This window comes from Primulina tabacum, chromosome 8, assembly GCF_025594145.1.
Source record: "Primulina tabacum isolate GXHZ01 chromosome 8, ASM2559414v2, whole genome shotgun sequence".
NCBI lineage: Eukaryota > Viridiplantae > Streptophyta > Magnoliopsida > Lamiales > Gesneriaceae > Primulina > Primulina tabacum.
Genome location: NC_134557.1, coordinates 35,804,482 through 35,816,822, shown reverse-complemented (window position 1 = coordinate 35,816,822; position 12,341 = coordinate 35,804,482). Strand labels below are relative to the sequence as shown.

Here is a 12,341-nt window from a genome sequence, read left to right as displayed (position 1 = left end):
TTAAAAAGTTCAAATAAAAAGAAAAATACATGGAAGGGAAAAGAATGAAAATCAGTGTTTATATTATTTTAATAAAAATGAAAGTGAGTATGTGAATTTGAGATATTATTTAATTAAATATTCATCCAAATCTTTAAGTTGAATCAAATATATTTTTTAACATTTTATATTTATACTTTAGATTTTAATTCTTGTACCTCATAAAATTTCATGAAATTATTAAAAGTATATTGATTTTTAAATTTATCGAGATTTTTTTTAGAGTTTTTAAAAATAAAATATGAATATCACTTTATTTTTTAAACATTACAAAATTTATATAAAATATATAAAAATTTAAATCGAACATCACTTTCCAATCCCAAGTGCATTCGAGAGGAGTGGGATTATTCAATTATTCACAGCCAATAAAGAATCCGATTGCTTCCGCTTTATGCCGAGAGGGCTCCATCCTCCATTGGTTCATAAAAAATCCTGAAAATTGTATATTTTATGGAAGAATCAAGCGAAGACGAAGAGGCAAACTCCATATAGAACGCATATATGCACATGATCATTCTTTGTGTAGTCTAGATATCTGCCGAAAATGGGGAAATTGACGTTTAGACGGAGGAAGAAGTCTGCTCTGCCGCCGACGATTGATGTGGCGAGGAATTCGATGATGGCCGCGGCGGCGGCGGCTGCGAACAAGGCGGTGGTGAAGAAGAAGGCCGCAGGTGCACGCCTGTGGATGAGAATGGATCGTTGGGGGCAATCGGAGCTCATTGAATGTGATAAGAGCGTGATAATTAAAAGGGCTTCGATTCCCACGAGGGATTTAAGGATTCTTGGGCCCATATTCTCTCATTCCTCCAGCATCCTCGGTAAAGCTCCCAGATTTCGTTACAGATGTCTAGTTTTGTTTGTTTGTTCCTGTTTCTGGTGGGCCCCTGTAGGGAAGCATTATTTTTCTGAGGTTTTTGGGTGCTGTGGTTGTTTTCAGGTGTTTGCGTGCGGGTTTGTTTGTAAATGTTTTTTATTAATCTGGTAATGCTGTGATTTGGCGTTTTTAGGCTTTCTTTCTCCTTGTAATTACTGATGAATTTGATGACTTGATATTGCTATTTTATTTGTATGATGAATATCTGTTTTCCACCCTTGAATAATTTTCATCAAGAGGTTAATTGCTGGTTGCCTGAGCTTTTTATTTCTACTTTTGGAGCAAATAAGGCAGTAAGAATTGTGTTTTAAGTGTTTTCAGAGATATCCTACTGGTTGACATTTTTATTCTGCGGTGGAAATGTATAGGGGCAGGAACCCGAAAGCGAGAGTCCGGGTAGAAAATTGTTATATAATGAGTGATCCGCAACAGTTTTATTTTATGGCCAACTTTGATTTGATATTCTTTTCTTTATTGAACTTGGTGATGGTTGATTGTAGGCCAGGCATGATTTCATGCTGACTGCTGAAGGTTGCATTTGGTCTCTTATAAAAAGGGTCAAGGTTTTTTTTATCAAAGAAAAAAAGGTCAAAGGTTGCATTTTGTTTCTTATCCAAAAAAATGTCAGAGGATGCATTATTTTGGTACTAAACAGTTTTCTTCTGCATCATGATGTCGAGCTGAACTAAACACCAATTGTTGACAGCAGCAAGGGCCAAGAGAATCTTAACTGTAGCAAGTTTTGCAACCGGGGAAAATGTTTCAAAAAAATCAACGCCTTCTTGTTGAGTGTATCCCTTAGCCACTAGCCGAGCCTTATAACGATCAACTGAGCCATCTGAGGTATATTTGATTTTATATACCCAACGACATCCAATGGTTTGCTTGCCTGGAGGCAATGGTACAATGGACCACGTGCAATTTTCTTCCAGAGCCGAGAGTTCATCGTTCATAGCCTCTTTCCAATGTGAGTATTTGATAGCCTCATGATAGTATGTTGGTTCAAATTGCGTTGATATGTTAAGAACAAAGGCTCTGTGTTGTGGAGACAGGATGTCATACGATAAGTATTCACTTAATGGATATGTGATTGAAACTTCAGGAGAGGAGTGTGTTGTCAACAAGTTACATTGATAATCTCGAAGATATGATGGAGGATGAGGAATCCTGGAAGATGATCTTCGAACTAGTACAACATCTTGTGTGGATGGAGATACAGATTGGGTGGCTCGAGTGTCTACCTCCTCAACCGCAATAGGACTAAGAACATGACCATTCAAAGAAGAAATGGTTCCAGGAGCTGGTGTGGGATCACTAACTGGTGTGGGCAGCACAAGATCATGAAAAACATCCACAAATGATTCTTATGTGTTGACCGAATGAAAGGGAAATATACTTTCATGAAATATCACATCTCTTGACACAAATACCTCTGAATTACTGAGATCATACATCTTATAACCCTTCATACCAGGAGGATATCCCATGAAAACACACATCCTTGCTCGCGGTTGGAACTTATCCCTTGAAGCTGGGAGTGTGGAAGCAAATCCCAAACAACCAAACACTTTGAATAATCAAAAGAATGCTTGTACAGCAACTCAAATGGCGTTTTGTTCTTAAGCCAAGTAGAAGGAATTCTATTGATCAAAAATGCCGCTGTCAAAACACATTCTCCCCAAAAATGAATAGGCACTCTCGATTGAAAATACAGTGATCTTGCAACATTCAACAAATGCTGATGCTTTCTTTCAACCACAGAATTCTGCTCCGGTCTTTGAACACAAGAGTGTTGATGTATCATTCCTTTAGCATGAAATAAATCTGTGAATGCTAACTCACGGGCATTGTCAGTCCTTATGGCTTTGATTTTGGTATTAAATTGTGTCTCTACCATAGCATAGAACCGTGAAAAGAGTTGTGATGCATCAGATTTGTTTTGAATAAGAAACACCCAAGTAAAACGCGTGCAATCATCCACAAGGGTAAGAAAAAATCTTTGATTATGTACGGTGGGGGTAGCAAAAGGTCCCCATATATCACAGTGTATCAACTCAAAGGGAAGTAAAGACATATTACGATTCGAGACAAAAGATAATCGTTTCTGTTTAGCTAGAGGGCATATACAACATGGATTATTGTTATCCATATTAACTTTTTGGCAGTGGAGTTGATCTTGCATACATTCCAGAACCTTGTTAGAAGGATGTCCGAGACGGTCATGCCACACTTGCACAGAAATAGTGTTTGTTGGAAATTCTGATGGAATGACAGCTTCGAGGACGTATAGATTATCCACACGTCTACCCTTGCCAATCGTCCTCCTGAGCTTGGGATCGTGAATAGTAAATTGGTCCTGGGAAAAGCTCACAAGCATCTCAGTATCAGCAAGAAAAGATCCCACAGAGAATAGATTGAATTTGAATTCCGGGACAAATAAAACATCTCGAATGATCAATCTGTCGTTTATCTTGACATCCCCACATGACTTAACATTTACTTGTGTATGATTTGGCAATGTGACCACCGAGTGTTGCACAGGTCTCAAGGAAATAAAATCTTTAATATTCGAACAGATATGACGTGATGCTCCTGAGTCCATTATCCAACACAATGAAGACAGTAAGGGATGTGGTGTAGATATGGAAAAACATGTACCTGAAGCATGTGATGATCCAGATTCTTCGTGTGCTTTGGAGATGGTAGAAGACATATGATTAGCGAACATGTTCTTGAGTTGACTATATTGATTCTTATCTAGACTTTAAAAAAATTGTCCAGCCTTGTTTCCAACATCATCAATCGCACCATCAGATATATCAGACTTATTTGAAACTTGATTGATTGAGTTGGATTGAGTCGAAAATTGGTTGCGAGATTTGAACTTGAAACCTGGTGGATAACCATGTATCTTGTAACATGTATCCACGGTGTGCCCATTCATGTTGCAAGCAGAACAAAAAGGACGTTCTTTCGGGTAAGTCCTTGGATTGAAACGAGGCCTACCAGATGATGTACTTGGCTGATTTCTGAGTACAGATCCCATGCCTCCAGATGAAATCTTGGTGACTTCGCCTTTAACTGTAAATGCTATTCCATCAGCTGATTCAGTGGTCGCACATTGCAAACCAAGTTGACGGTGTCTTTCTTCTTGAATTATCATGGCAAACACTTTATTGATTGAAGGCAAAGGATCAATTAACAAAATCTGACTTCTAACTTGAGAGAATGACTCATTGAGCCCCATCAAGAATGTGAGCACGTAATCCATTTGATGATGTGATTCAAGTTTCTTAACTCCTTCGCAACAGTTTCCACATATACATTGAGGCCTGAAATTATTGAGTTCCTCCCAGATAGTTTTAAGTTTTGTAAAATATGTGCTTACCGTCATTTGTCCTTGTCGGTGATTGATCAGTTCACGTCTCAACTGGAAAATCCTTGGACCATTGCTCTGTTGAAATCGTTCCTTGAGATCTTGCCAAATGTCCAGAGCAGAGTCTGTGAAAATTATGCTTGCTGATATTTCCTTTGAGACCGAATTGAGAATCCACGATGTCACAATTCCATTGTTGCGTTTCCATGAGTTTAATAGTACTGGATCATCTGGTTTCGGAATTGATCCATCAACAAAGCCTAGTTTGTTCTTTACCGATAGGGCTATAATCATAGCTCGGTGCCAAGACGTAAAATTGTCGCCGGTTAGCAGTTAAGAAACAAGAACAAGCCCTGGGCTATCGGAGTGATGTATGTAGTAGGGACTCATGGAATCTTCAGATGCATTGGTCACTGGTGCCATTACTGGAGATGAAGATATCGATCAGATTATTACCGTCAATTTCAATCAGTGAGATCCAGCTTATCCTCAATCCGTGAGATCCAATCGAATCAATGAAAAATTGCACACCGATTTCCAGAATGTGCTGGTGATGAAGCTCTGAATCGAAGCATCAATTATTGATTGAGCGGAGCGAGATTTGGCTCTGATACCATATTGAATCATGGGAGAAAGACTTCCCGTGAAGATGAGATTCTATATTCTCATTCATCAAAACTCCTGAGTCTGTACAATCAGTATATATATGCTAATCGAGGACTTATAGTCTAACGAAGTAATTAACCAACTCTAACTAATTAACTCTAAGATAAAACCAGCTAACTAATCTAACTAACCAACAAAAAAACAACCATACAATTGGTAATACACATGCGTGTGCTAATAGTCGTGGTGTTCATTCAATGTATTTCAGTGTTTAACCATAAATAATTTAATTATTGAGGTATACATTTTGTTTCCTTCTGAATTTGGTAACCTCGTAGACGCTATTATGGTTCCACTCATGAATAGTTTGTAGCCAATTATTGAGTCTCCTCTTGGTCCTGCATCAGAAGTCTTCATTTGATTATCAATCGGGCCTCTTGTTGGCAAGCATATATGTTTAATGGATATTTTTGCACTAACGGTATGTATTATGGAAGAATTACAAGATTTGTTCTAATTTCTTTTGCAGCTAGGGAGAAAGCCATGATTGTAAACTTGGAATATATAAGAGCAATAGTTACTGCTGAAGAAGTATTATTGCTTGATCCTCTTCGGCAGGAGGTTCTTCCATTTGTTGATCAGCTGAGGCGACAATTACCACATAAAAGCCCTTCTGAGCATGTGGCAGGCCAAATGATATCTCCATATAACGAATTGCAATCTCCCACAACCGGACAGTGGTTAACTGTTCCTGAAGCCCCAGGAGGTTTGCAAGATGAACTTCCTTTCGAGTTCCAGGTTTTGGAAATAGCATTAGAGGTTGTTTGTACATATTTGGACTCCAGTGTGGCAGAACTTGAGAGAGATGCTTACCCTGCTTTGGATGATCTGGCTATACATGTGAGCACTAAGAATCTTGAACATGTGCGGAGTCTCAAAAGCAACCTCACCCGATTACTTGCACGTGTACAAAAGGTAAAGATATCTTCTTACTTTTTTCTTGTTATTTATTCAAGAATGTAGGAGATAATTTGAATCATAGCTGTTGCTACATATTCTATGTGGGACTTTGGTTGGAGATGCCAAACCTTTTCATGTATGTGTGTTAGAAGGCAGCTCATGCTAAGGATGTTATTTTATGTCGTTCATCTACCCGTTTTTCGGTTTTTTTTTTTTGGTTGAGTAATTTTTCCTTTTTCCTTTTGTTCTTACATCCTGTTTACATGCATCTATCCTTGAAACGGTGCTTAACTTCAATAAAGTTGCAACATATTGCTCAGAACTTATAAGTATGGGATTTCTCAAGACACTTGTGCAATTAGATAACGATATAAATTCGCCTAATTATATGCAAGATCAGTTCGGTCTTTGAGGAATGCTATTTGGCTTTTGGAAATAATTTTGTAAGGTTTCCTTTGCCTGGCTTGAAGAGATTAATTATAATGATACCTGATATTTTCTCATTTTTTTGCTTTGTGCTATCATCACACCTTTTCTTTATCTATGCCGTTAATCCATCTTGTTTTGGAAAGTGATTAGACTGTGGTTTTATCTCTTTTTCTTTGCTTCTTCATATGCTAGTAGGATTGCCGGTGCTTGGTTTACAATCTCCGACTTAATACAATCTCATAAACTGGTCTAGGAGCCAAAGAAGTTTATATGCTCAATCTCAATAATTTACCAAGGTTACTTTGTAAATTAACTTTCTAACACTTTGAAGGATATTGTCCAGGACGGCTATAGTTTCTTTTTCTATTAAGGATTATTCTAAGACTAATTCTTGTCTAGTGTCAAACACATATTGGACATGTTTAAACTGTGGACATTTTGTGAGTTGTTGGAGTTGCAATAGTGTGAAAGAGGAAAAAGCTGAGCACACTGTCAAGCACTTTTCTGGAAGTAATTGGTGTTGTCGCAGATTTTATGAAGTTCTTATCAGAAGAAAAATAGCATGAAAATTTGTTAAATTCATGTGGATTCTAGGCATGTGTTCGTTACAAGTTTTTAGCTTGAGATCTGCTCAAAGATGAATCATTTTCCATGGCTTTTTTTAACATCTTAGTCATATCCTGATACTTGGTGCGGTATTGCATTATAGTTTCTCTCTTGATTTCTCTTCCTCCAAACATTAGTTTTTTATCGTATTAAAATTGAACAAACATGTCTGTGATAGGTGAGAGATGAAATCGAACATCTATTAGATGACAATGAAGACATGGCTCAACTGTACTTAACACGGAAGTGGACACAGAATCAACAATCTGAGGCAATGACTGGAGCTATGGCACTAAATGGTGTTGTTCCTGCAGCACATCATCTTGGTCGGCTTAGCTTTACAAGAAGTGGTAGTTTGGTGAGTAACTATCAAAATGACCATGATGTGGAGGACCTAGAAATGTTGCTCGAAGCTTACTTCACACAACTGGATGGCACCCGAAACAAGATTCTCTCTGTCAGTATTTTCTTCTCATTATTAGTGTAACAATCCACTTATAATTTTCTGGATTTATAACGACGTTATTTTCTTCTTAGTGACGCCCTTCTCATGTTCTCGACTGTTACTCGATTGACATTCTTGTCTTTCGTGTATATTAAAACTGCAGGTACGTGAGTATATTGATGACACGGAGGACTACGTTAACATCCAACTCGATAACCAAAGAAATGAACTCATTCAACTGCAGTTAACATTGACAATTGCTTCATTTGCCATAGCTGTGGAAACTCTTCTTGCTGGGATATTTGGAATGAATATTCCTTGCACATTGTATAACACGAATGGGATATTTGGTCGTGTTGTTGGATCCATGTCAGCTGCTTGCATAGTGCTGTTTTTTCTTGTTTTGTGGTATGCCAGATGGAAGAAGCTTATTGGGACTTGAACAACTGTATAAATACGTCGATTCCATCCGAAACGGCGAAAACAAGTATATTATGACCTCCTTGATCTTTTGTTTTCTTTTCTTTGGGTGAATACTTTCTGTTGTCGCTAAACTTTTAGTTTCTTGAGAGGGAGTAATTTAAAATGGACCAAAATAAATTTGAATATGAAGTTTCAAAACCTGGTCCACTTTTTTTAATCTGAATCTGCGCAAATCTCAATATGCATCGATTCCATCTCAAAAAACTACTTGGTGAGATTTTGAAATACATCACATTAAAAAATGAAATGAAATAAAATTCGAAATCGTGGAATTCAAAAATACCTGAATAGACTTAAAAGATTGAAACTATTTGATTTTAAATCCTTCGATTCAGGCGCACCTTATTAAATGTATGACACATGATAGGGCTGTTCTAAGTTAAGGACAAAAACTTGTGTGAGACTGTCGTCATCAATTTAAAATTATTTCTTTTTATTATGAATATCAGTAAGATTGATCCGTTTCACAGATAAATATTCGTGAGACCGTCTCACAGGAGACCTACTCTTAAGTTAATAACATTTTGCATATCCTCTGAAACCATTGTACAATTAGAAATATACAACAAAATTCAACCATGGTCGCCAGACATGTATTTTTCAAAAGAAAGAAAAAATCGAGCAAGAGCAACTTCAATGCATACCCCACGGTTATGATTAATGTCTGAATAATATGTCACAGTTACAAGATTTCCGACAGACAACAATGCAGACACAATAGAGTAATCTTGTTGCAGTGACCAGTATCAACCCGCATCTACCCCAGTCGACTTCTAATAAATTCATGTGCCGCAATCTTATGACGACAGGTTCCAAGTATCCATAACATATTTTGGAATGATGCTATTTCACTCGATCTCACTCTACTCAATAACTCACCTCCTCGACAGATCCCCAGCCAGTATCTAAACATATATAGTAGAAAGAAACCGACTACAGAATAGAGAATCCAGTAGATATTAAAGAAGCATAGCTGTTTAATAAATATTTCAAGTAGTTTAAGCATGCCTACGCCTCTTGACACTGTCCTCATGAAATGACTCCCAATGTTTGTGATCAAGGACACTGATATCATCAAGCTCTGCGATAGCAAGTAAATACTGGGTCAGCTTTACCAATTCCTGATCACTGCTCCTATTTGCATGGGCTTTTCTGAATGGTTTTATGGTCAAACCATTTTGTGGGTTCATCACGAAGTTCCTTCGTAAGTCGTCAAACATTATGGTGTTCTTGGCACCGTAAAACTGCAGGCGTATCATGGTATATGTTAAATCAGGTTTACTTGAAAAAAGATTACTTTTAGGAAAAAAAATCTTATTGAGACAATGGTATTAGACAATCCATTCCATTTAACCTCCGAGCAGTGGTAAAGCTTTTAGATTTTAAAATATGCTTCCCTGGATTGGCAAAAACACAATCTCTTTAGTTGATTCTTTAACTTGTTCAAGAGTTCTTCCCATTAATATATTCAAGTGCTTTGACAGATCTATACACTAGCTAAAATGGGGGGCATGGCATATAACACGTGCAGATGATAAGAGAATGTCTTCCAGAGTTTTTGCAGGAAAGACTGACATTTCAAAATGCAGTTTCACATTTAAACAAAAAATAAAAATTATAACAAAAGCCAAACATGTGATGGACGAACTTTCAGAACTTTGTCCAAAATTCATGATTGAAATGTACAGATGGCGGATGCAGAGGGACTTAACAAAAGAACGTCAGTGACTAAAACTAGTAAATTTCCCTACTTGTACGCACATTCACATCCACCCACAGAAGATTTATTATTCTAATGACGGGAATAACCGATGCAACAACAAAAATGTGGTCTTCAGGAGTCTCACTAGTCACCGACATTACATAATAATAATACTTTTCTTGTGGAGAAACAAATACATAAATGATAAATATAAGAAAGATATGAAGTCTAACCTCAGGAAATTTAGCCCAAATCAAACCAAGTGGTTTGCAGTCAAAGACCCCACGAGTATCTGATTGAACAGTTATCATCGCCATATGATCAAGAAGGGCTGTAATTTTATAATTTGGATTGTTCAGTACACCAAGCTCTCCCATCTTCAGTTCAACCCACTTCATGCTGCAGAAATGAAATATATACATATTCTATAATCAAACATCTGCGGATATACGGAAATCCACACAACACTAGTTGGTGCCGATGAATATAACGAACTAATTCATCATATAAAACCCCTTAAAAGAAAGAACATAGAATAATGAAGAGGAAGCAAACAGTGACCTGGTTGCAGACCATATCATGATATCATATTCTGCATAGACGGCCGAGAGAAATTCATGAAGATCTGTGTAAAAAACGTAGAACGATGAACATAGCAGAAAAGGAAAACAAAAGAGCTTTTGTCAAGAAACACTTACAAGGCCGCATTAGTTCTAAAGGATTCTCTGCAGTAGACCGGTGATCAAAGAGGGTATAGTCAATATCCAGAACGAGTAGTTTTTTACCTTGACGGCAGGGATTTCGGACTTCGATCTAGCATGAAGAGCCAAGGACATAAAGATCATATCTAGAGATGAAAAGCCTATTTTTTTCCTACTAATAAGCAACACCGTAGTTAAAAATACTATAGTTACCCTACAAACAATCAGGACATATTACATAATCATCTCATTATACAGATGAACCAAAGAAAAGGAGGATAGAGAGTAACTTACTCTGAATTGCTCAATACGACGTCTCAGTTTCTGTTTATTGACTTCTTTATCTTTAATGTCCACGGATTCATCTTGCCCAAGTTCAAAATCATCTATAATCTCTGGAGTCTCCACAGGATCCACAATAATATCATCTTCAACAGTACTGCAAATCGAATTAAAATGATGTAAACTTCAAATATACAACAAGTCATAAACCTCCAAATCTAGAGTTATTGGATATTTCTGCACAGCCACGTTAACTGCACTGTTTGAGTTAAAATGGATAGAATAACTAACAGGACCCAAACACTATTTTAGGTAGAAAATATAAAGATAATGAAAGAGCTTAAAGTTCGTGTTTATTGAATGCAAAAGGTGCAAGCATGAAGAAAAGACTGAAAGAGGCACCAAAACAGTTAGTCATAAAGGTACGATGACAACAACATAGACATAAGACACACATCCATATGTAAAGGTCACCTAACAAAACAAACTGAGGTGTTACGTTTCATCCGTTAAAAAGGCTAAATAACAGTTCAAACCATTACCGCCTATTGAAAGTTTATCGATAACATAATTTAATCAGAGGATAGAGTAAGGATAAAAAAATGAAATGTTTATTACAAGTTTAACTCTTTTTCCGGTTTCTGGTGTCCACACAAACAGTAAATGTTTATGGCTTGTCCAATTGCTAAACAATAAAGTTGCTAAGACCCTAGCTGGATCTTACCGAAAGTTCCTAATCATCCTCCCCGTGATTTGGTAAACTGAAACCCGCCACCAGTCAATTTCTTTACCAGTTTCTACCTTTATATTCATCCAAAAGTATCCTAAAATCCATTTTAGAACCTATTCTGAACGAAACTTTGGAGGAAAGGCACAAATGAAGTACCTTTTCACAAACATAACAATATATTCAGTAAAATTTGCAAACATTTTCTCAGAAGAACCTAATTTCATTTATATGGAAAAAAAGAAACAATCATAGGACAAAACATCCTTCTCTCCGGACATATATCTGCAACCAACTTGAATTCCTAGTTACAATACAGATAAAATCTACTGAGTTAAGCTAAAATGAATAACTTCGAATGAATACCCCATCATGGTCATTTTGACGGAAGCTTTGAGAGGAATTTGCGATAGAAGCAGAGAATCATCGGCGAGCTTGGAGCCCACTTTAGGGTACAGAAGTTTCTGTCGTTTGGGTAGCACATTGGTGACCTCGCATATCCGGCGCTTCAGTTCCCCCACCGTGTCGTCGCCGCAAACTCTGACGGTGTACTCTTTTCCGCTCCATTTCACAGAAAGAGTCAGCTCCTCCTCCGTCAAAGCCGAAGCCGCCACCGCGGCGGACGACGACGCCGTTTCAGTTGCCATCAGCGAGCGGGTCCGCTGATGGATACGAAGATTTTGTGGTTCGGATCCGACCCAATATGCTCAATTAAGGTTAAGGGTAAATTGCCTTAATAGCCAAACTTAATTAGTTTTCACCATCAAATTACTAATATACCCTTATGGTTCGTATGATCTCTTCCCATATTTTATCAAAAAAATATAAACCGAAGCTTCGCCATGAACTTATTAATATTATTTTCTTACAATTACTAATTTATTCATATAAATAATAAATTTTAATAAATTTTATTATTAATATCATTATCCATATTATGTATTATTAATTATTTATTATTCTTATTTACCGCTTAGTGTTCTCATTTGAAAATTTATTGACCACATTCTTTGCATACTTGAATTGACATAGAAAGATATCATCATGTAACTGTTTTATTTGCCATTCAAGAAAAAAAAACTTAATTCTCCTACCATACTCATTT

General features: G+C 37.0%; 2 protein-coding genes across 2 annotated transcripts; one reads left to right on the top strand and one right to left on the bottom strand.

Moving 5' to 3' along the window:
* The first annotated feature begins 378 nt into the window (after positions 1-378).
* Positions 379-7,875, top strand: LOC142553981 (magnesium transporter MRS2-4-like). Its single transcript, XM_075664571.1, has 4 exons — positions 379-863; positions 5,431-5,876; positions 7,075-7,353; positions 7,505-7,875. The coding sequence occupies exons 1-4, from the start codon at positions 587-589 to the stop codon at positions 7,781-7,783; spliced, it is 1,281 nt and encodes a 426-aa protein (XP_075520686.1). The 5' UTR covers positions 379-586; the 3' UTR covers positions 7,784-7,875.
* A 581-nt stretch (positions 7,876-8,456) lies between these two features.
* Positions 8,457-11,975, bottom strand: LOC142553980 (ubiquitin-like domain-containing CTD phosphatase). Its single transcript, XM_075664570.1, has 6 exons — positions 11,603-11,975; positions 10,522-10,666; positions 10,225-10,339; positions 10,088-10,151; positions 9,760-9,925; positions 8,457-9,068 (listed from the first exon to the last, which is right to left on the bottom strand). The coding sequence occupies exons 1-6, from the start codon at positions 11,881-11,883 to the stop codon at positions 8,823-8,825; spliced, it is 1,017 nt and encodes a 338-aa protein (XP_075520685.1). The 5' UTR covers positions 11,884-11,975; the 3' UTR covers positions 8,457-8,822.
* Between the last annotated feature and the right edge of the window lie 366 nt (positions 11,976-12,341).

Bases quoted from the DNA above. Each gene is read 5' to 3' on its own strand.
- LOC142553981 (XM_075664571.1), top strand. From the start codon at position 587: ATGGGGAAATTGACGTTTAGACGGAGGAAGAAGTCTGCTCTGCCGCCG. The intron at 5,877-7,074 runs GTAAAGATATCT...TGTCTGTGATAG, and splicing joins TACTTGCACGTGTACAAAAG to GTGAGAGATGAAATCGAACA. The intron at 7,354-7,504 runs GTCAGTATTTTC...TTAAAACTGCAG, and splicing joins CCCGAAACAAGATTCTCTCT to GTACGTGAGTATATTGATGA.
- LOC142553980 (XM_075664570.1), bottom strand. From the start codon at position 11,883: ATGGCAACTGAAACGGCGTCGTCGTCCGCCGCGGTGGCGGCTTCGGCT. The intron at 10,152-10,224 runs GTAAGTGTTTCT...TTTTTTACACAG, and splicing joins TTTAGAACTAATGCGGCCTT to ATCTTCATGAATTTCTCTCG. The intron at 9,926-10,087 runs GTCACTGTTTGC...TCATTTCTGCAG, and splicing joins ATGATATGGTCTGCAACCAG to CATGAAGTGGGTTGAACTGA.